Source organism: Colius striatus, chromosome 14 (genome assembly GCF_028858725.1).
Source record: "Colius striatus isolate bColStr4 chromosome 14, bColStr4.1.hap1, whole genome shotgun sequence".
Lineage (NCBI taxonomy): Eukaryota > Metazoa > Chordata > Aves > Coliiformes > Coliidae > Colius > Colius striatus.
In genome coordinates, this window is record NC_084772.1 from 13265889 (window position 1) to 13289742 (window position 23854).

Below are 23854 nucleotides of genomic sequence, written 5' to 3' on the forward strand. Positions count from 1 at the left end.
CGAGGACAGGGCACATAGCTCTGGGGCACAGCTGCGGGCAGGGAGCCTCCTACCTGTTCATTCTGCTGCTGTAGCACTACCACCTTTCACATTGAAGCGAGAATTTCCTCATGCTGCACAGGGAGGAGATCAGGGAGGGATATACACTTTTACCTTGTCACATCTGTTTACTTAATTTTGCCATTCATATCACAGTGTAAGGAACATATAATATAGGCACAAAGAGCAAAAACCAAAACAATACTCAGGAAGTAAAAGTTGAGAGATATACTTGCTGAAGTAAAAGTTGAGAAATTCTGCTTCTCACAAGAGAATACCTTCTGACAAATACTAGAAGAATCTTAGCTTTTCCTGCTGGGTGGATACTCCAACTGTCACGCAGTTCTTTGTGTTCAGGGATGTTTGTTTGGTGTCTAACACAACGAATGAGTTTTGCAACACTAAAGAGATTATTTTTCAGCTTTTGTAGTGCGGGAACAAAATTAAAGGATTTTGGTGGTACCTGTATATTCAGTGTCTCTGAAAAGTCAGCAGGGTTTATGGGATTCTGCATAAATTCCCATCCATCACTGGAACATGATATTAAAAAGAGGGAAGAGATAACTGAGTAGAAATAAGAGAATTTGTGCCCATGTTAACTAAGAGGTTGTGTTAGTTTGATGGGTACTTTGGCCCCTGCCTTTTATTTTTTCTGGCAAGGCTCTGTAGCTCTTGCCCCAGAAAAGCTGTTTTGCAATTTTATATCACAAGAGTCCTCAGTCATCAGAGACAACACTTCTCTAGATTAATTTACTACTCGCACCTTTGTTTCTCAGCTAAGTGGGCCATAAAGACCCACAGTCTCTAAATTAATTGAGCAGATATACTATGCACACAGTCATCCTGTGTACTATGGCTGTGCTTGTGTACTTTACTCCACATCTTCCTAAGTATATCTGCACAGGTGATTTACAGCCCTTGTAGGTAAATCCCAGTCAACTTTAACCTGGCCTGCTTGGAGAGCAAAACATTGGCAGATAACTTCAAATGTACACATTCAGTACATGCTGCATATCTTAAACATTTGCTCTGCTAATCAGGAGGCTCCTGAACTCTGTAGTCTGTGATGCAGCAGCTCCACTGCTAACAATGCCAATGTCATGCTAGTGTGCAGTCAGCTGCTCCTGAGCATACGGTTAGGGCACAGTACACACTGGCAAATGGGGTAACAGTATAAATTTCAGCCTCTAAGAGGATAGTGTGGACAGTAACTTCATTGCAGATTTTTTAAAGTTGTACAGATGTTCTCTGAGAAACTTGTTTTCTTATTTCTCAAGAGTGAAGTTTATGACGCTAAAGGTTAATGAAATGGCCCTGGGATTAGTCTGCACTGTTATAACTGTACAGACTGTACTGTATTGATAGAGGTATGTCCTGTCAAATGCAGGGAATGGAAAGAAATCCCTGGGGTACGAGTGATGGGCTTAAAGGTAGAAGGTTACTTAGCCTAAACTATGTGATAAAGGTCTCCTAGAAGCCAAGGGTAGAAGTACTGCTTAATAGTAAACTTTGCACTCCCATTTACCTGTTTGAATGCTGTTGCAAATTCTCTCAGTGTCTCCACTTACCTTGGACTGTTTTTGGTTCTTGGCATGGGAAAACTGTTACCATGTGAGGTGGAATAACAAGAATCCCTGCTTGTGACTTGGGTTTCATCTTGATAGTCATGCATCACTCACCTCACTTGGAACCTGCAAACTGCAGGAATCCCTTGCTACAAAGCCAAATGCTGTGTACTTTGCTTGTTACTCTCTTGTTTTGCTGTAACATAGCTCTAATTACCTCCATAAACAATGTTTTCTATCCGATTTTACAAAACTCCATCCTTTCCCATTTTTCACCTCTTATTTTTCCCTTTCCTTTGCTATTCCAAGCTTTACTGTTCTCACTACTTGTCACAAGTACCCATTCTGCAAAATGTCTCAGCCCACGTCCCATCCCCAGTCCCACAGATGAGACCATTCTGAAAACACTTATCAGTGCAAACCACTTTCTGCAAACTCTGCCAATCTTTCTTATGATCATAAATTAATAGTCTTTTAGATTCCTCCAACAGATTTACAACATGGCCTGGATGCTCTGCAAACTGGAATCTGGAGACAGTTCTACCTACCCAGCAAGTGGAATTTTTGAATCCCATTTGGCATTTCAGAGACAGCATTTTGCAGCTTGCCTTCAATCAGTGAATAAGCTATGTCAGCAATCAAGAAAAAACACACAACCTTCCTTATGATGACCTTTGCCTCATTAATGCACTGCTGACTTTCTTGATTTCAATAGCTGAAAAACAGAGACAAATATCCCATTTATAGGCCCACAATTGCTTAAGAGCTCACCATTACATTTTTCTTCAAGCATACAAGGTAGAAATGTTTAGAAATCTGCATTTAAAACTGGGTAAATTTAGGATTTTACTTGGCCCCTGGTGAGTACTCAATGAAGCTAAGGTGTATAAAACTTCAGAGCTAGAATCTATAACGCTACTGCTTGGACAGCTTTAACACTCTGTCTCTTTAGAATGTGGTAATCTTACACCAGGGTGCTGCTGGCATGAGAGAGTATCAGAGCACTCACCCCTAAGTAGATAGAAGTAAAATCTTTTGACATTTTCCATTGTGATTTATTTTTAGCACTGTGCCTGCATGTCAGAAGTCAGTTCTACTGCACTTTTCTGCAACATAAGCATATATTCTGTGCATATACATACAATGGTGCCTGTTTATCTCCTTTTAAAGGGAGTAGTATAGGACTTCAGTGGAATAGTAAGTGCAACAAAAATCTATCAAGATTATTTTGAGATTACATTCCTCTCACAAAACACGTTAGCTAAAACAAAAGAGAGATAGATGCTTAGCAGGAATTCTCCTTTACCTGAACAGCAGTTGTGCTAACAATCTGACCCTACCTCCCAAGTTCTGACTGGATAACAGAATTTGGCCAGAAAGATGTAGGAAATCCCATCCTATTTCTTCCAACAAAGTTATTCAGAAAGAAGGGATGGGCAGTTAGTTGCTGTAGGACATTATTAGCTATGAACAATGTTAAATTCTTCCAACATTAATCCTTCTAGGGGAAACTAATTTAATAGAGGCTAAATTTAAAGGAAAAAAATGTGGGCAGTGGAGACTGTTTCTCCATTTTTCTAATATCTAAGACAAGTCTTAATCCCAGCACCATCATTATAAATTTTGTATCATTAGAAATACACTATCTCTGTTGTAAAATTGATTTACAAAGCAGAACATTCTTCAGTTTCTTTTTTTTTTTTCCCCTACAGAGGATATCTTTATATCTAAATCAGACCAAAACTTCTGTGCCATCCTGAATACACTTGACATCAAAAGACAGTTTTTCTTGCATATTGAGTATTTATTGATTTCACTTTATGAAAACTATGCTACATTTTGTCTTCAGTCAAGGGGAAGTGACAGAAAAACCTGAGCAGTGGGGTAATCTGGTACCTCTATTTAATAAGTGAGGCTCCTGTTGTAGATGCAAATCCAGGAAAAGGTAAAGAGTGACAAAAGAGAAATAGATCAATTTGACTTCTTACACCGAATAATTGAAAATATGACAACTCTGAAGAAAAGGTGAAAAGAAGGGAAATATAACTTTACTCTCAAATTTACCCTCAAAATTACTTTAAGTAATTGCTTTTATTATCCTAATTGTTTGCATATTTTGTGTATGTTTAGACTGTAATTTATAACTCTGAATTAACCTTCTTGCTTTCCATCCTTTTGTTATTTGTTTTTTGAAACACCTTTCTCCAGAAATCTACCTTCTTTTCTTTCAACTTCCTGCCTTTCATTTGTTTTAGATTTATCTGTAAATATTCTTCATTTAGGTTGTAAGATGGCCATTCAACCAAACCCTCTCCATTAGGATTTCTGTAAAGAACAAGAAAAAAAATAGTGAATGTCCTTTTCAGTCACCGGGGAATTCAGTTACAGTAGTTAAGACTGAATCCACTAAACAGTTAATTCACTATGGAGTCAGTGCAAGCCATTAATATGTGTCATGAATCTCACAATTCTTACCCATTTCGAACAAAGTTAGCCCAGTACTTCATTAGAGTTCTACTAAGGTTCTTTTCTTCCTCTGTCGCTTCACCTGAGAGACAAAATACAAATTACTATGTGTGGCAGACATCAAAATACTACAGAAGTAGCATTTCAGTCTCTGAATATGTTCTAACAACTCACTGATTACAACAGAGACACTGTACCTGCAATATATTAGTAACACAGCAATCATCAAGAGAAAATTTCAGCACTCTTCATCAATGACATCAGTGTAATTACCTTCATTCTACAAATAGGGCAGTTGGGGTGTAAGGAAATTGGGTGACTTGTCTGTAGCTTTTCAGGAAACCAGAAGCAGAACTGAAAAAAGAACCCATGTGTCCTAAGTCCTGTTACAACTCCAGGAATGGGACACATGGTTTACTTTCATCTCACTCTAGCTTTGTGGGACTGAAATTTTCCATATTATTCACAGCATGATTAGGCATTCTTCACTCTAACATGACAATGTCAGTCCACGTCTCAACACTTCAAGAATATTCAATGACCTATAGTTACACATCCCCTCCACTGTATCAGCCAGGTGAAAGTAATTTTAGTGTGTTATGATTTAGAAATTCATCCCAACACATCAAGAAAAATATTTGCTATATAAAATCTCAGTAAATTAAATTTTAATCTCAGCAGATTCAGGCAAATAAAAAGAGAACTGTACTTTGTTTTCCAGTGTAGGATAATGTAAGTAAAAAAATAAATATCAAATATAAGCAAAATCAGAAGGCTCTAGTAACAGATTAACAAACACTTTTATAACATAGCTGTATTGCTCCAAAGTTCAGTGGAGTAAAAGGAAATACTTTTATTTATGTAGGCTTTGAAACACTATAAACTATTGCATAAATTATAAAAAGGAAAGCAGAGATAAATGGTGAATTAACTTAAAATAATAATGTGTTTCTTTGTCAAAAGAAGAACTGCTCCTAATTTCCTTCATCGGAAAGAAAATATTCCATCCTGAGTATTATTGTTTTAGGCATATGCAAGTAAAGCAAATTGCTGGATTCATAATATTCCTGAGATTGTGGCACCTTTTATCTAGTTGTTCAATGACCGACACATTCATTTGGACTGTAGCAACATGGGATTCTGCCTGAAGTAGCCAGAACTTTCAGAATCCCATGAGAATGGCCAAACTGACAAGGCAAAGACAACTTTGCAGGTCCACCCTTAATCTTTCCTCATTGTTTTGAAAGAAAATGTTTCAATATCAATTGAGTCACGAGAGAAAATAGTCTTTAGCTCGATCATTAGATCTTGCAGAAAATGAAACACTGTTCTAAGCTTTGCTCTGATCAACAAAACTGGAACACTACCTGCAAAAGAGACCCCCATTCTCTGGAGCCTAACAGCCCATAGGATTTCCTGGAAAGGAGGAGCCATTAGCTTAAACTCCTTAGGAAAGAAAGACAGACTAGATTGCCTGCTTCCAAAGCACTCCACTAATCTGACCTTTCCTTCAATTTATTTTTCAAAGTTATTTGGCAAACTCATGAACAGTGCTGGTATAATAATAGTGATGCTTTCTAGCACGTGTCCTATTTGCTAAATATATGTCACATACAACATGTGTGACTTACTGTGCTTCAGAATCTTCAAGCTCTACATGATAAAGAATGGAGAGGATAGTAAACAGGTGTTAAACAATTTCTAACAGGAGAAAGCATTAAACTTTGGTCTCACTGTTAATATATGCAGTTTAGTCTGATTAAAACTGAAGTAGCATTACTAAACAGAATAATAGCAGTGTTATGAGAGTAATGTGTAAGTGATCATTGAATGTTCTACTCCTTACTACGTAGCTGAATATCACCAGTCAGATATGGTCCTCCAAAGACAAAGGCAACTTCATCTCCATGATCAGCTTTCACATACTCTGGTTTACTATCCCAGTATGCAGTGGGCCGATGCTGATATTCAAAGAAGTAGGTAGGAGCTCCAGACTCTAGAACGCAACACTTAGAGAATTAAAGAAGAGATCCATAAATTATGGCTGACATCAAATGTTTAAAATACTACTTTATATATGCCCAAAGTTTTATATTGGGCACATTTTAAATCTAATGTTACATTAAAATATGTATTTTTATTTTTAATTCAAAATTAAGAAGTCATAGCACTTATACACACACACAAAAAAGAGATTCACCTCAGGAAAACTTACAGAAAATAAAGTAGCATCAAAGTATTTTACAGTTCTGGGCATTTTGGCACAGGTTTGCCTACATTTAGATATGAGAAAACCTCCAGACTTCAGAGCTGCTGAATTCCCAAATAGCAGTGGGCCTGGTTGCTTTAATATGTTTCAATTTTTAAGCCTGCATACTTCAGGTTGCAAACATTTATATGTGCTATTATGGTCTACTCTCAATATATTGTAAGCACATGTACAAGACTTTAGTACAAAGATAAAGGGAGACATACACTTGCTACACACAATCCTGTAGACCTGTATCACTCTTAACTCCCATGTTCCCACTGGGAATCTCAAGAAGGGCTGCCTACAGATGACAGTTGTGTCTATGTCATTTGATCCAGCATGTAGTAAGGGGTTTGAATATCCCACTGGTGTTCATTAGCTCACCCCTGTAATAATTCAATGCTTCAATGGCTGGCATGACCATTCCTAAATCCCCTAGCAAATCCAGAAATTGGTCCCGTAGCTCAGCGGGATCGTCTGTGTTTCCTAGATATTCATCCACTATCATAGGCAGAAACTCTGATGGTATATCCTAAAAGAAAAAGTGGAAACATGAAACAAAAAAAATTATCACTCTCTGAATTAGCAACATGACATTAAAAATGTCATCTTTTAAACTTCAGAGATTTCACAAAGGCACAAAGGTCCTAATAACCCATGTTAATGGGAAACCATGGTGGCAAATAAAACCTATTTGTATGTTTTTGTGGAGGAACAAACCCATCACCAGTTAAAACCGTACAGGAATCAACATAGATAAAGCAACTGCTGATAATACCCTTGGCTTCTGTCTTCCTCAGGAGAAAAGAGATGAGAATAACAAAAGTAAATTATCTGAGTCTTTGAAAGGTTTATGGACTATTAGACTGCAGTGCAAGACCAATGAGATCTTCAAACACAGCTTACACTTTAGTGTTAGAATTTGCTGCTTGAAAGACACGTTTCAAAACTAGGATTGCAAAATAACTACTTTAAAAGTTACATTTTAGTTAAACTATTGAAAATCCCTGGCATGAATCCCATCAAGTAGGTGACCAGCCATCAGATACCATAAAATTAGGGACACTATTACAGTAATCCTACATATAAATACATGAGATAAAAATGCTGGTTCAGAAGTCTAGACGGAAAAAGAATTTCCCCAAATCCCAGGTCTGACTCAATCCTGTTTCTCTGCAACTCCACACTCTGTAGTCCTGTCAACTTTGCTGGGAGTCTCCCCAAAGCAGAACTTCAAGTCTTGTAACATTATGACTGAACTAAGAAATGACAGAACATCAAATTTCACAAATCTGTTATATGCATTAAAAAGGAATTTAACTTCTCAGACTAGATCAGTGCAACAGTACTTACTGCCATTGGTAGTAAATTCTCTAAAGTTGAAGTGATTGATTTTTTATCTCCTATTTCCTTCAGACCTGGTATATTTGATGTCTGCACAGAAAAAAAGTAACATTATTAATACCATTCAACTTCTCCAGTATTTTTAAATGAGAACATTATTCTACTTTATTCTTGTTCCTGGTATTTGTTTTTGAAGCATGATTATCATATGCAAAAATGCAGCATGATGCAACAGCTATCTTGAAAGCTTGTATATGCTGCAGTAAATGTTTCCTGGATGAAGGTTTCTACATAAATCACTCATACTAAGTAGTTTAGGCTTAGATCAATGCAGATCATTAATAAACTTGTAAGACTAGAAAACATGAGGTCAGAGTTTAAGCAAAAACCTTCTATTTAGAAGGCCTATTCTGGTAAGGAAGGATCTTAAATGTTATTGGTAGCCTCTCTGTCTCTAGTCAGATTGTTTGAACCCTTTGAAGTAAGGATAAGGCGATGCTCCTCCCCTTCCAGAGCATTACATAGAACAACTCTTCTGACTGCAAAATTAACTAGAACACATTTATTTTACAGTTTTCTTCTTGGGCTCAGTACCAGCACACTCCCAGAGACACACAGTTGCTACTCAGAATCAGAACAAGTGCTTTTACTACAGAGGTGAACGTGATTACTTAGGAAAGGAAGAGAGGACAATGAAGAGAGGGGACACAAATCCACCTCCTGCTGTTCTTTGTACTGCGTAGCAGTTGTTCATTTTTTGGAGTTATCCTCATATAAGAAAGAACTTATGCATTGACAATAGGTGTGACACTTGCATTATCCCCATACTCTTTCCCCAGATGAGATTTTCATGCAATAGGCCTTCCCACATGGTAATAAGAAGCAATGGAGCATTGATATAACCGGCAGTGAGAGACCTTAACGACGTACAGCGTAAGTTGTTAAAGGTGATCATTGTCACATTTTTAAACATTCTAGGTATCAATCCTGAATACTACATGTTGAGGGGGAAGGACAGGTTTGATCTTTCTTTCAATAGTGACATCTTGACTGTTGTATTCTTTTTTCCTCTCTTTGTCTGGATAAGGAATTAAAATCTAAGGATAAGAAAATACTGCTTAAGGTTGACGTTCCAAGGATGTCCCTGCAGGATGAATCCTGTCTCACTGTCTTGTGACCAACTGGTTCTGGGTAACAGAGTCATAATACAAGTAAAGTTTACCTTGTATACATTTCCAACAATGCAAAGCCTTTTCATCATACTTAAAAGGTGTCCTACCAGCAAATACCTACTTGGAGTTGCTTGCATCAGTTAACACAAACATTTTAAAAAATGAAAAACAGCCGTTAAATTACACTTCTAATATTCCAGCCAAATTCATTGTTGGTGACTCCTGTCAGAAACGGGACTGCAGTAAATTCTTTTCCAGACAATATTTCTACAGGTGACTTATGAAGAAATACACCATCCAAAACTAACGTTAGAAATGAGATTTCCTGAAGGAGGAAAGAAAAAAAGACTAAATAATTTGTTAATAGTGTTTTCCATTTTTCCCTCTAATCATGTAATAAAATGACCACACTTAATGTTTCAAGTGCAAAAAAAGGCTTTAAGAAATCTGACTATCCACATACATTTTAACATAAACGTATAGTTTAGAATAAGACTTCAAAATCTAAGCCTGGCTGGTATGGAGTAATGTAATGGGTTCCTGACCCTGTGCTGTTTCTAACTGACATTAAAACATACATATGCTCAAGTCTTGCTCACAACTTCACAGGTGCTGTGACACTTCACTGAAAATTCTAAAGAGAAATTAAGTGAAATTATTTCAATATTTAGAGATTATCAACAAAATACTTTTATGATAAAAGTTAAGAAAAATGAACTTTGGAACAGGCCAAAGATGAACTCTGATCAGAGGCTGAGCCAAAGTTTTGCAAGTGTGCCATTAAAAAGATCTGTTATAACCAAAGTTTTACCTACCGTACTGTTAGAGACTATATCCATTGCTTCCTGGTTCCTTAAGCAGTTTAGCAGTGAGAGTGAATTGCTCATCTCACATTTAAATATACTTGCAACTCTCTGAAAATTATTAACAAAGACAAGAACTGTTAGCTATGAGGTGACTTTTAAGGAATTTATAAACAGAAGACTATTATACACAGTACTGTTAACTTTATTTAAGGGTGGTTGTAGGTGAGCTTGACAGGTCTTCAAGTATTTTATTTTACTAGAAACACTACAGTTTGATCACAAAGTGAAATCATTCTGGTGTGCTTCTCCTTCTTGCTATATTTCCATTCATTGCTCTACAACAAAGCTTGCTTTACAGATAATACAAGGTTGTAGAAGAAATCAAATAAGGAAAGAAAATTCAGAAAATCACCTTATGAGAAATCCGTATTATTGCTACCTGCCATTTCAGGAGAGGAAATCAAAAGCTACTTATAGAGAGGAAGTCCATTTTAAAGTGTTATTTCAAAAAAAACCCACCCCAAATTAACTTCAAATAAAAGCCCTACATAAAGGACCAAAGCTGAATAAAAATTGAATGTCTCTTCTGGATTTTAATTAAATTTTCCATAAAATTCACAGTTAGGAAATAAGTTACAGCATGCATGAAAACAGGCATATGCCTAGCTTGGCATGTGTGTAACTGAAAATACTCACAGATACTATAATTATATAACTGTGCAATCTATTTGCAACACCAAAGAGCTTGAAAGTAGACTACTTGAATGAAAACTTAATGCTAATCTATGTATTTATAGGTTTGCCATGACAAGAAATTTGATAAGCTTTGTTGTATAACAGTCATATTTCGACCTTTTATCTTTTAACCATATTATCAGATATAAGAAATAGAATATTTTAGGTTATAAAGGCTTTAAAATGGAAAAAAAATCCCACGAAGTCTACCTTAATATCTGCTGAATGAAGTAGCTCTTTCTGATGGAGGTTTGGAATTCCACTTTCTAATATTGCTTTATGAAACAGACCCTTAGACAAAGGAGACAAAATCTGCCAAGAAGTGAAGAACAGAACAAGATCCTTATTCCATAACCATTCATTCCATAATTCATGGGGAATTACACATTTTTATGTGCTTACTGAAGAAGTGTCCAGACTTAACACAATGTGCCAATAATCTTACTTCCAAAAATCAGATTAAGTATGAAATGTTACATTAATTGAGTTTTTGAAGACTTTTTTTTAGACTTTACTTTTTTAAAGTATCTACTGCATGCATACATGTGCAAAAGCTGAGAAAGATCCTGCAGACAAACCAGCGAGTGTGACAGATCCTGGATCACCACCAAAGTGTTCAATATTTTCTTGGATCCACTGAAGAGCTGCTATTTGATCCAAAAATGCCCAGTTCCCACGAGCGTGTTCATCACCAGTACTGAAAGAAAAGCATTATAAGCCACCTTCTGAGGAAGAGTAATAGTTCTTCTAATACCAAAATAAAATAAATTTCATCAACTTACTTTTGGTGTGAAGTGTCATATTTGGCCAAAGTACAGCCTACTGACCTAAAGTCCTTCATAGTCAGAGCTAAGCCTCACTGATTTATTTGCACCTACTGTTTGTTCACCCAAGTACAGATGGATTCCTGGCCTCTACACTATATGATTTTTTGCTTTATACACCAGTAGATATAAAGTAAACAGAAGTAAAAGCAAGAACAAACATCCTAGCCAGAACCAAATAAGCCCAATTATGATTTGACAGCAGGCTTCAAGCAAATGACAATGGAAATGGAGTTTATGGACATTTTTTCATGTTCTTAAGTCCTGATGTAAGTGGATTTAAACCACATTTAAACCACTTCAGCAGTGGGAAGTTGGTATAGAAGCTCAGCTGATTTAGAAAACAAAACTACCCATGCTTTAAACATGATAGGAAGTGTTTTGTAAAAAGTTAAATAGATTATCTTACTTGAAGAATCCAAGGAGTCCAAGCCTGTACTGAATTATTACTACCACAATATTCTCGTAGGCTGATAGTGCAGAACCATCATACCTAGAAGCACCACCAAATATAAAACTGCCTCCATGGATCCACACCATTACCTTAGAGAAAAAAGGGTGAGACACACTTTTGTTCCTTGCTTGATAGAGTTCATTTGATAAAGGAAGACAGCAATCAGAGAATTAGGAAATGCAAATCACTAAAGCTCAATGGAAGATGAATTTTAGGTTGATGGACTTTGAATTTTACATAATATATTTTTTTATGAATGGAGCACTCATTTTCAAAAGAAATTAAGTGACTTAGGAGCTGTCATTAGGTGCAAACTATGTACAAGATAAGTCTGTAAAATAGGTTTACGTACAGGTAACTTGTTCTCCTTGTTTGAACCAGCAGGGCTATAAACATTTAGATATAAACAGTCCTCAGAGGTTCGGAATTGAGGGTGTTTTTCTTTAAAGTTTTTTTCAGCTATCTTCAACATGGACAGGTCTTGAGGACATCTTCACAAAAGAAAGGAAGCATTAGTAATAAAACTAAAATAGCAACAATGTACAGTGATAGAGAAAACACACTTTCTTTTACCCCACAGACTGAATTCCCACAGGGTGCTCAAACATTGTGTTACTTAGGTACAGTTAGAGGTATAACCTGTACACAGCTCTATACTTGTACTTAAAAAGCTGGATTATTTTAGCACAGTATCATGAGAAAATATGATTTCCCAGGAATTGTGTCCCATAATTCTTACAAAGTATTTCAGTACTGGCAGTGTATCCACTACCAGACAATGAGTGCCTTGCCAAAAATCAGACCTCTGCACCCTCATAAACACCATAACACTGACAAACATGAACAGGTCTTATACATAAATGAACTGAACAGCTCTCACAGTGGTGGATAGGAGGTTGCATCTCTCAGATCGTTCCAGGGTTCAGGTGATTCAGGTGGGGAAAACCTCAAGGCTCCAACAGGGGCTTTTGCAAAAGGAATCCCAAGGAAAACATTTACAAGTCTGTCTGTCCCCTTCACATTTGCTCGTCTCCCTTTGAGCCTTCCAAGTGAGATCATTACTTCTGGCTCCGTATCATTCTGTCCTAAGTAACACATAGGTAAAAAACAAACAAATTCAATTGCACTTTCATAATTATCAGGTAAAGTTTTGACTGAAGCCCTTTTTACTGACTGTTGTACTTAAGAAGATTTCAACTTATTCCTTTCAATTTCGTTCAGTTTTCATTTTGCTTTTCTCCAATTACATACTCCCCATGAAACAATCCTATAGCTGGCTCTGCCAATGACAACTAGAGATAAATAAGACTTACATTAGTCACTGTGAAAGAACATAAAGCTTAAAAACAAATTTCAGAGCAAACAGCAACTGTTAGAATCATTAACTTGTGATACATTTATCATCCAACAAGATCTTTAAAATATATTGTTGGGATAATTCAGGAATGTTTTGTTTTCTACCTTTTAAGGAAGACAAAGTTTTCAATTTCATAAAATCGTCTCAGAAATTGTTTCATCTCATAAAATAAGACATTTTTGCATCAAGTTTCTTAGGATACTTTAGCAGATCGCTAAGACAAATATGAGAGATGTACTGCCTTTGAAAATCACTACACTGCAACTTGTTAGTGCAGTTGTTTCCCCAAAAGCAATAATAACAAATTCTGTGTCTCTCTCACCTTCTGTTCTGCAAGTGATGAATGCTATACTACAAAACAAGGCACAAAGCAAAGAAATCTGGCTTCGAGGAATCATTTTCCACCCGTTTGGTCTCTAGATTATTTCCCGGTTTTATATGAAAGAGAATGGTACAAAGGTCCCCGCTGAGGGCGTTCCGAGAAGGGAGTGCAGATAAATTTGCTTTTGAATGTGTGCTGCATTAAGCACTTTCAGAGCTGTACATGGTACAGAGTGTAGATACAATCCCTTAGTATAACACATCCAATCATTACGTGATATTGAGTCAGGATGGTCTGAAAATGACCAAACACCATCTGTGAATAACAAAAGATCTAACTATAGTTAATCTGCTGTTAATCCTACAAGTAGAGAAAATAGTGAAGCTCTGAAGAGATTCCAGACCTGTCAACACTTAAATTCTTGTTATAAAAAACCCCAACCCCAAACCAACAGGTTTACAGTTTACAATGAGATAGAAAGTATGAATAATAATAATAAATCCCAAATAAAAGTTAATTCTTGCAGAAGTTTTAATGAGGGCTGCCATATCTGTACATAACTCCATGCTCTGTGGTATACATGCTCTACAACAGGGATTGGCCTCTGGTCTCCATAATAGTTCTTTATTCCTTCTTGAATAAAAACAAGACCCCTGCATTTTTCAAAATTGAAGATTAAAGTTGAGGGTCTGATTACAGCTTCTCTATGAGCAGAGTTAGTGGAGGTCAGAAAGTACTTAGCAACACCTTATGGGGTTTGTACTTCCCTCAAAAAATGGGAAAGGGTCATGACCTCACCTTCTCTGTAAAATAGATTTCGACAGTGGAAAAAGGCTGGCAGTCCAACAGATAGGTTTTGCCTGCTGGCTGAAAAAGTCCTAAAAAATTGTGTAATTTGTAGAAGCACAACATCCCTCGCTGTGGCTGACTACCAGATTAGCCTGAAGGTCTTCCTCATAGACAAGGCCTCTAAGCCCAGTCTCCTTCACCTTCCCTTGGTGAAATCCAAAGAATATGAACTTCTTGTGCTGCCAAAATGAACCCTCTTTATCCAACTGAAAAAATAAAACTAAAACCAGAACCAAAACAAAGCCAACAAACCCCACTTTTAATACCAGCCACTATCTTTGCTACTAAGGGTAAGTCAACTCAGTGAACTCTGTATTTCCTAAACAGCTAGAAAAATGCCTTCCAACAAAATTAATCAGCTTTAAGTGAACGCTCAATTTCATTTATCCATCCTTGACAGCAGCTAAATTCACTTCAGAGAGCTCTCACAACCGCTTTGCAGCGTCGCTGACTGCAGTCGGGCCATTCGTTTTTTGCTCTCTGACGGTAGCCTCCATCTCCCTGCCGCGCCAGTTCCGCGCCTTGTCCACAGGAGAGCACTCCCGCCACGGGCAAAAGGAGCCCGGGCCTCCGCCGAGCAGCCGCCGCGGCCCGCCCCCGGTGCGGCGGCGAATGGCGTCCGGCGCCTTCCGGGCCGCCAGCAGCGCCCGCCCGGCAGCCGAAGCGGGCAGTGCCTGAGCGCCGCCATGGTGGGCCCGGGCCCGGGCGGTGGGGCGCCGCTGGAGAACGCCAACCCCCTCATCTACCGGCGCTCGGGGGAGCGGCCGGTGACGGCGCGGGAGGAGGACGACGACCTGCCTGACTCCATCGACGACCGGGAGATTTTCGATATCCTGCCGGGCAGGCCGGGGTTGGGGCAGGGGCCGCGGGGCAGGGCGGGGGCAGCTGCGCTACGCTTTCCTTAACACAGCACATCTTATTCGGTCCATTAACGACCCGGAGCACCCACTCACTCTGGAGGAGCTGAATGTCGTGGAGCAAGTGCGAGTAAAAGTGAGATTAAGAGGATTTTACCGTCCCGTCCGGCTGGCCCCCCCGGCTGCCGGGCACAGCTTTGCGCTGTGCAGCAGGGCAGAGAGTTAAGTTACTCTGCCGCCCCAGTAACTTAATGATTCCCTTTTGACATCAAAAAAGCATCTACTGCAGCTAAACATAGAATTTTTAAAACATCACTGAAAACCTGTAAGCAGCAGCTTCAGGTTGCATTTTACATAAAATGCCTCCAGCTAGTTTGGGGCAAGGCCAGTGAGTTTTGTACAGGGAAAGTATTTGTTTTTCAACAGGTGAATGACGCAGAAAGCACAGTGTCAGTGGAGTTCACTCCCACCATCCCTCACTGCAGCATGGCGACCCTAATTGGCCTCTCTATAAAAGTAAAATTGATCAGATCTCTGCCTGAGAGATTTAAGGTGAGTAATCAAAGCAAATAAGGGGGGGGGGAGAGCAGAAAAATAAGCTAACTGACTTACAGTGGAAAATAACTGGAGGGATTTTTATTTTTTCCATTTTGTGAGTGGGGAAAGCACTGCAGGAACCAGAGAGGGCAGTGGACAAAAATATCGATGCAGAGTTGTGACAGTCTTGTCAAGTGTGAGGGGGGTTATGGAGGAGAGTTACCTGCAGTGCTCTGTGGTGCCTCACTGCCCTGTCTGAAGCAGGTTTAAACAGATGAGATAGCAAAGCATTCTGTGAATTTTAGATATTATTTTATTCAGCTATATACAGTAACTGGTATTGGTAAGAATGTCTTTTTTTCTCCTTCTTTTTTAACTTGGGCTTCCAATGTTCCAATGACTCACTCCCTTTATATTTTGTCATTGCTTTTTAAGCTGGATGTTCATATAACACCAGGAACACACGTCTCTGAGCATGCAGGTAAGTGCTCAGTTGTGTGGTCATCTTTAATTTTTTTTTATCTTGAAAATTAGAGAGGGGAGAGATTCACACGCCTGCAGAACAGCAGGGACTTGTGTGTGTCAGCTTCTGAGGGATGTTACAGAACAGGAATGTGTAATAATGACACTGAGGTATATTCTGTACCAGAGTTGAAAAACCTTTTCAGGCAACCTGTGCTCTCAGTTAGTCATTGATTTCCTGGGTTGTGGAAGACTCAGCAAATGGGGAGAAGCTGTTACACCTATGTATGTAGCCCTCTACTGCTGAATCATAAACAGCTCCCTAGCTTAACTGGTGATAACATTCTAGCTTTGAATTTAGACTGTGGCTCTGGAGTGTACTTAGCATCTGCAGAAGTATTGGTCTACTCAAGTACCATATCAATGATGTGGTGATGTGTCTCACTGTAAAATGCTTTTTAAAAAATACATTGTCCATGTTTTGACCAGTTTCTTGTGACTTTTTTTTTTTTCCTGCACAGTTAATAAACAGCTTGCTGATAAAGAACGTGTAGCTGCTGCTTTGGAAAACTCTCACTTACTGGAAGTGGTGAATCAGTGTTTGTCAGCTCGATCGTGAGGAAACTGTTGGTATTCTGCTATGTTAAATTAATTTTGTAAATAAGTGGTGATGCTAGTGTTATGCTATATGTATAGCTATGAGAAAAATAAAATCACTTGGATTTTCTTAAAGAAACGTTTCATTACTCTTACAAAAAATAGTATGTGGAAAGTCAGCTTACAGGCAGCTACAAAAGCAATGAAAATCTACTTGTAAATTTTATTAGTGGTTGCATGGGTAGGATTTTTTTGTAAAAAGATTTATTTCAACCTTAACTGGTTTCTCACTATCCAAAGTTAATTGTAAAATGCATCGTAGAAGTGGATTTTGCACACTGGACTTCACAAGCTAATTGACAGTTAAAATCTTTACATTCATGTGACTTTTGTTAATTGCTAATGTAATTTTAGCTTTGGACATCAAAATTGTATCAGTTCATGTGTACAAAGTTGTAACACATTTTAACAGTTAAGTGTAAACTCTTCTGAATCATCTGCCTGGTTTTCATTATATTAACTTGAATTAGCCAGATATGGAAGGCTTTTTAGACCTGTATAAAACATTATATATTTTTAATGATTAATTATTTGTGGTAAGAAATACAGTGTTTTTGAGGTAATTTGGTTTTTTCATGCACCTGCTACGATATAGGAAAGTCATTCGTAGTTTACAGTATGAACAGAAAGACTTCTGGAAGACTTTCCTGGCAAAGTTTGATAGATAAATGACAAGTTTTGCTTTAAACTTAGGGAGATTTAATAATAATACCTAGTCTGTACTTCTGGTCCAGGAAATGTGGCATTCACTGAAATATTGTCTTTGGCAGAAATTGACAATAGAAAAATTTTTTAAGATACAATTCCAGAATTCATTGTAAATTTTGCAAAAGATGTTTCTAATCATGGACCACATGGAAAAACAACAACTTGTTAAAGAAATCCTGTCAGGTATTGTGGCGCCTTCACACCTACAATGTAACTTTCATCAGTTATCTAGAAAGTAACATACACTTTTAAACAAGTATATTGTGCTCACCTGTTTGATGGTAATGCTTTGTATTTCAGTAATATTTTCTCTTGGAGGATCTCAGATGCCATTTTAAAAATGGTGAAGCTTATGAATGCCATATAAACCATAGCCTAATAATCCAGTCTAGTCTGTGTTGAACAGCTGAGGAAACTGAGGCAGTGGTGATCCAAGTGTGACATGTAAAGTCACAAAGCAAAATAGGACAGAAAGAAATCCAAGTCTTCCCATTTGAGAAATGAGGCACTCAGTTTGAACAAGGCTTCTATAGAAAGTCATCTTAGCAGCAGCCTTAATCTGCTTATTTGGCTTAGCATCCTTTGAGTGATCAGCACTTTGCTTGGATGTATGAATGAAACTGTAAATCAAGACAATCTTTATGTAGCATTGTTATTGGGAAAGGAGTAGAATGACCCAGCCGACTATCTTTTCTCTCTGCTTCTCATGCTGAATCACTGAACTGATTAGTTCTGACATTGCCAGCATTTGCACCATAAATGAAACTTCAACCATGGCAATGTGTGCAGGCAGCTCTCAGGCAACATGCTTAGTTGGTTTGATTTTGTTTTCTGGATCTTTTTAATAGAAAATTCATTTTGCTCTCACAGATTTTGGGGTAGAAAGGAATGCAAATAAGTGCCAGGGAGAAAACAGAAGGATGACTAAGCTGACAACAGATTGCTTCAACCTGCATTCCAAATTGAGAAGGAATGGGTAAATTATGCTTTGTTGAATCTCTCTGCTTGGCTTTCACCACTACATAATAGTAGTGTTAAATAATTTAGTGTGTTGGCACTTGCCTCATGAAGTGCATTGTACATGGTAACCCTGGGGGTGCACTTTGCACCATCTACCTTTTCAGAGAAGCAACAGTATGTGGTTAGATTGTTTATAATATATAGTTGGGGGATGATTTTTCAGTAAAAGGACTCTACTTTGGGATATCAAAGAAAAGAGATGCCTGACTTCAGCTGATTAAAGATGCTTAGATCTGGTACATTTCTTTAAGTGATGTGGAAGTGATATATGTGAGAAGAAAGAAACAACAATAAGGATAAATCACAGTTACTTTGCTGAAGGTCACAGGTCCTCATGTACAGGCTCCCTCAGCTTAGATACTTGCTGAATGATAACGTACCAGCAGTTCTAGCAAAAGTTTAATGATTCTTAGCTGACTCTTGCTGTATGGAGGTAATGTGGGAGAAAAAGATGTTAACTTGTTACAAATATTTATGTTGAGAATTATTTTTCAAAAAAGCTACCACTAAATTTAGCCTCTGGAATGCTTTGTAATAGGACACATTCCATCAGAAACTAACCCCCTTTAAAGCAGCTGTGTTGCATACAAACAGCCTCATTCGAGGACAGGAACAATGCCAGAAGCAGACATCTGTTTCACATTCCTAGGCCCTAGGCAGAGCCTTCCAGGAGTGGCTGAATGGCATGCACTGCTCCTAGCCTGCAGACACTGCCCTGGGAGTTCCCAAGGGCAGCTGGCTCTGGGGTCACTGGAGTAACCTGCCCTGTGCTCAAGCCCACAGACCAACACAGTTCCTGCACCTCAGGTCTCACCACACTGCATGTACTTGGGCCTAGCACCCAGGCCTGCTTTCCAGCTGCTCCCACACTCATTGCTGCCTAGTACCAGCAACCAAACTTTTGAAGACATTTCATCCCCCAGTTTCATGAGTGGCAGGGAAGCAGCTCAGCAGCATTGTATCCAAAGTCCCAACTGAAATGTCCATGGAAGAACTTCACATTTCAGTGGCAATATTTCTTGTGTCCTTTGAGTGGAGCAACGTGTACCACAACCTGGGAACTGTTAGTTCAAAGAAGTTATTTCAGTCTTCTGGCCATGCTTAAGATTGATTTGTTTATGTCAATAGAGTGCTTTGATAAAGATGTCCCTCTAGAGCTTAGATTTATAAACTCATATGAACCCACTACAGTGTGAGTTTTTATAGCTGTTAAAAACATTTCCCTTGAGCTTGTCACAAAGACAACTATCACTTTCCCTTCCTTTACAAAATGCAGTTTAGCATAAATACAGACTGAACAAGTGGCAGAGATGACTTTTTTCCCGAAACAAAAGTTTCTAGCAAAATCTTTCAAGTGTTAACTATGGAAAGGTAAGTATCAGCAAAGAGAATAAAAGAGGGGAATGTGAGGCTGTTACCTGTGTGCTTAAGTCAGCTGAATATCTTGCAACTGTTTGCCAGCCACATTCAATGGAAAGCACATAAAACTTTTTTCCATTCCACAAAATGCTAAAAATAAATGTTTTTATAAAATGTACAAACAGCAGAGACCACTCATTTTGTTCAATACACTTCAGTAGTTGTAGAAGACAGGCCATAACATTCTATAAATGTGTTTCTTTTGTGTCCTACCTGTAAAGAGCTTTTTCATTCTGTGGCAAGTTATCTCCATTACTTTGGAGATCAAAGGAGCAGCCTTGTCTGCAGTGACAGAAACATTTTGGCGGTTTGGATGCTTGCAAACCCTGCTCTCCCAGCTTCATTCCACATGCTCATGGTAGCTGAGTAACTTGCCAGTTGCCTCATCAATTTTGTTGCTTTTCAGCATCTTGTTGCAGCACATGTTGCCAAGGCAGTCCTCTTTCATACGGAAGTTAGAAGAGTCTCTGGTTCTTGCCATTAGCTCAGCTCCTAGCACAGCACTAAAGAGGAAGAATGGGAAGAAGTTAATTTGTAGCACTTCTGTGGAACAAATGGGAATGGGGAGCAGCTGCTGCCTGAGAACTTTGGAAAAGCACAGGAAGAGAAAGAGAAGGAAATGGCAAAGTTGTACACCACCTTGCTGTGCTACCCACTAGCCTCGCTGTGTGGCAATGAGCAGAACAGTGAGCTCCTACAGTACTGGAGGCCTGGTCCTCCAAATTGCAGGGGATAAAAATAAGCTCCCATTACCTCATGCTAGACACCTCCTACCCCTCTAGTTTCCTTGCTCCTTACAAGCTGTCTGCCTGAAGAGGAGATACCCATGTGGTGCCTGTAGCCAAGGCATTGCCACAGCATAGGCCCTCTCTGCCCTCTTTGGCTGGGCTGTATGCAGCCCATCCCCTCAGTGCCCTCCTGCTACTGCAAGTAACAAGAAAGCCTTTGCTGTCCCACTGCAGGTTAAGTCACAAAGAGCTGAAGGATAGAGGAGGATCCGGGGGACAAGTATCTATGTAAAACTAAGGCTTTAAGTTGGCAAAGGGAGATGCACACCTTGCCAGATTTTAAGTGTAGTGGCCAAAGTGTGTGGGCAGTAACTGTGCCCACTCTGAGCCAAGCAGGAAGACCTGAGTGACTGGCAAGTCATCATTGCCAAGCTCTCTCTTCTGGACATGATTTTCCCCGTTATTTTGATGTAACTTTGAGATGATGGTTTATCATAGCACTTTTTTTCCTAATCTACCCAAATTGGTTTCATCTGAGTTCCCATCAGCTGTGTCACACCTGGCTTTGACAAAATAATCTCAGTAGATTGTAAGGAGCTTGCTTAACCCCAGGATGCCTGGCAGCTTGATTTCCCTACACTTTTGCTAATGGAAGAGCTGGCACATGCTCTGCCTAAGGATTACGAAGGTATCTAAGCACCAATACTTTTTATTTCCCTTGCAAATTGACAAATACATCATCCACGTAGTCCGATATGCTGGCAGAGAAAAACAATCAATGCCATCAGATTCCTTTTTTTTTTTTCCCTAACAGTTTTTCATACAACAAAGCTTATTATGGAAAATCAGAAAATAGTTTCCTTAACACTAGAGCCAACTTTTTAAGAAATACAATTACTTTTGAGGTAGACAGAAAATAATTATTAGGAATGAGTCACATAAATCGTTTCTCTTCAAATTGGTACTGACTTGTTTTCACAACAACGCATTTCAGACACCATTTTTTTGAAACTGAAATCAATAATGTAAAGAGCCTGCCAAATTCTACTTTATTAATGATTCTTACTAATGACAAAACTGACTAGGAGCTTGAAAAAAGAGCTATTCTTTAAACAATTTCTTCCCCTTCCCCTTCCAACTCATCATTCTGGGTCCTACTATGTAAATGTAGGACTTAAGTTGAGGTTATACACTGGATTACATTTTTGGCATAGAAATGGTGAAGTCTTGTCACATTTATTCTTGTTGCTAAGAAGAATATTAGGCTGTTCCTAATAAAACACCTGAGAGTTAATTTATTTTTTTCAAACAAGGACTAAACATTGTATCAGCTTTAACCTCAGTCCTAACTGCCCCACTTCAAATGCCTATGTCATATGCATGTACACATTTTAGGTCATCTATAGTCTAAGCACTTGACTCCACAGGAGATGTACTTACACAGTTACCAAGTCATTTCATTAGTAGGTTTCTGCATTTTATATCAGAATAAATAAACATTACAGCTTAGATGCAAGTTGTATACACATCAGTTAATGTATCACACTAATTCAGCACTTGCAACGTATTCTACTAATCATTAAAACTACAGGAACTTTCTTATGAGTGTTAAGGTGCACCTCTCTGACATTTTACTGCAATCCAGTCTTCATCCTCTTAAAAGTTTCTTGAGTGCTTCAACGACTACAAGTAAATTGTGCCTGTTTTTTTGCCTGCATGTCTGACTGGGCAATCCCTGCCTCACCATGAAGAATGACAAGATGATAGAGGCACTGTGGTATGCACCATGCCTTGGTCCAGCTGGGAAGAATGGAAGCCTGTCCCACAGAACAGGCTATGGAATACACAAATAAAGTAACATGCCAAAGAGAGGAAATATATACATGAAAGCTGCCAAGACTGTGATGTAATGTCTCTGATTAGCTACAGTCAGGTCTGTACCAGAAAAAATACTTGCCACAGAAACTGTGATGCACAGAGCATGTGCTCTGAGACACAGACAACCTCAGAGGGACTGCCTTGGCCCTGAAGAGATGTTTTCCTTGGTGCCTGCAGGTCTCTGCCAGTGCTGTGCTCAGCCTGTCCAGTCATGCAGGCTGCCCTGCTGCACCACACTGGGAAACAAAAGGTGAAAGTTCTGCAAGTTAAACACATTTTTGCAGGTACAGACGAATTGTCAAATTACTGAGATTCAGAAAAGGGGACGGAGGAGAAATGGGAAATGAGGATAGCTGAAGTGGTGAGCTGAGATGTGGATCCTCGTGTGGCTCAGGGGCTAAGAGCACCCTGGCAGCCAGTACTACGATTCCACATGGGTCAGCAGCTGTCCTGAGACCTGGCTAGCATGAACCTGGATAAGAAACAAGGGAAGATGTCTTAATCCAGCATCTCAGAGCTCTTGCTGCCTCTCAAGCCTGGAAAGAGTCCCTCTAAAGCCCCGATTGCTGGCCTGGAAACTCTGTCATCCTCTGTTTGACAGGTTCATTGCCTTCATCCAGGGCACCACAGAATCGATGCCTATGCTGTATCTGCTTTATCACATCAGCTTGCACTCAACCAAATCTCTTCACAAGCATAAAATCAGTGTTCACCATTCACAATAGACCTGTCCCTACATATAGAGATGCATTGTACATAAAACAGGATGTCTTTTCTGCTCGTAACATCTCTTTTTTAAAAATGACATGGTTTCAGCTGAACTGAGATACAATTTATTTCAGCTGACTTGGTAATTATTGAAGCATTCCATTTTAATTAAGATGATGGATAAGGAAATCTGCCATCAAATTGTTTATGGATTTTAGTCTTTGAAAAAAACCTTAACAATATATAACAGATACAGAGAAATAAAGAGAAATAGTATAAAATAATAATAATGCATTGTTAATTTTCTGTCACAGCTAATGTAAGGAAGTCTATAGATCAATATGACTTGACAGAGACAGGATGACAGACTCATTTCTCCAATGAGCTGTTTTCTTCTTATAAGGCAAAACCCCCACTGCATCTGTATGAGATCATCTAGAAAATTCCTCCTCTTGAAAAATACTATATTCTTTTTTGTTGCCTAGTTACATGCTGCTGTTACCTTAGAAGGCTGTAGATTCATCTGAATGATTCTGGTAGTGCTGATGTGCTTGAACAGAGGAGTAATGCAAATACATGATCCTTTCTTTGGTAATGGTTATGAAAGGGGTGAGTGTGAAATGAAAGAGCCTTTACTCTTTCAATTTTCAAGCAATTTACTGTATTCATCATATCCTTTTTGACATTAATTGTTAA

At 38.7% G+C, this 23854-nt stretch overlaps 2 protein-coding genes across 2 annotated transcripts; one reads left to right on the top strand and one right to left on the bottom strand.

Moving 5' to 3' along the window:
- Nucleotides 1-3470: 3470 nt before the first annotated feature.
- On the bottom strand, nt 3471-13411 carry LOC104561230 (carboxylesterase 5A). The gene is made up of 13 exons (XM_010206848.2): nt 13336-13411; nt 12537-12741; nt 12009-12147; nt 11612-11745; nt 10922-11075; nt 10589-10690; nt 9653-9751; nt 9022-9162; nt 7675-7755; nt 6706-6853; nt 5917-6066; nt 4080-4152; nt 3471-3929 (listed from the first exon to the last, which is right to left on the bottom strand). Exons 1-13 carry the CDS (start codon nt 13409-13411, stop codon nt 3743-3745), a joined length of 1689 nt encoding a protein of 562 aa, XP_010205150.2. The 3' UTR covers nt 3471-3742.
- A 1391-nt stretch (nt 13412-14802) lies between these two features.
- On the top strand, nt 14803-19907 carry CIAO2B (cytosolic iron-sulfur assembly component 2B). The gene is made up of 5 exons (XM_062007355.1): nt 14803-15012; nt 15098-15177; nt 15468-15593; nt 16014-16059; nt 16562-19907. Exons 1-5 carry the CDS (start codon nt 14871-14873, stop codon nt 16657-16659), a joined length of 492 nt encoding a protein of 163 aa, XP_061863339.1. The 5' UTR covers nt 14803-14870; the 3' UTR covers nt 16660-19907.
- Nucleotides 19908-23854: the final 3947 nt, after the last annotated feature.

Excerpts from the sequence above, each read along its gene's own strand:
- LOC104561230 (XM_010206848.2), bottom strand. The coding sequence starts at position 13,411 with ATGATTCCTCGAAGCCAGATTTCTTTGCTTTGTGCCTTGTTTTGTAGT. Across the intron at positions 11,746-12,008 it reads ACAAGGAGAACAAGTTACCT|GTAATGGTGTGGATCCATGG; the intron begins GTACGTAAACCT and ends TTTTTCTCTAAG. Across the intron at positions 3,930-4,079 it reads GCTAACTTTGTTCGAAATGG|AAATCCTAATGGAGAGGGTT; the intron begins GTAAGAATTGTG and ends TGTTCTTTACAG.
- CIAO2B (XM_062007355.1), top strand. The coding sequence starts at position 14,871 with ATGGTGGGCCCGGGCCCGGGCGGTGGGGCGCCGCTGGAGAACGCCAAC. Across the intron at positions 15,594-16,013 it reads CTCTGCCTGAGAGATTTAAG|CTGGATGTTCATATAACACC; the intron begins GTGAGTAATCAA and ends TTGCTTTTTAAG. Across the intron at positions 16,060-16,561 it reads ACACGTCTCTGAGCATGCAG|TTAATAAACAGCTTGCTGAT; the intron begins GTAAGTGCTCAG and ends TTTCCTGCACAG.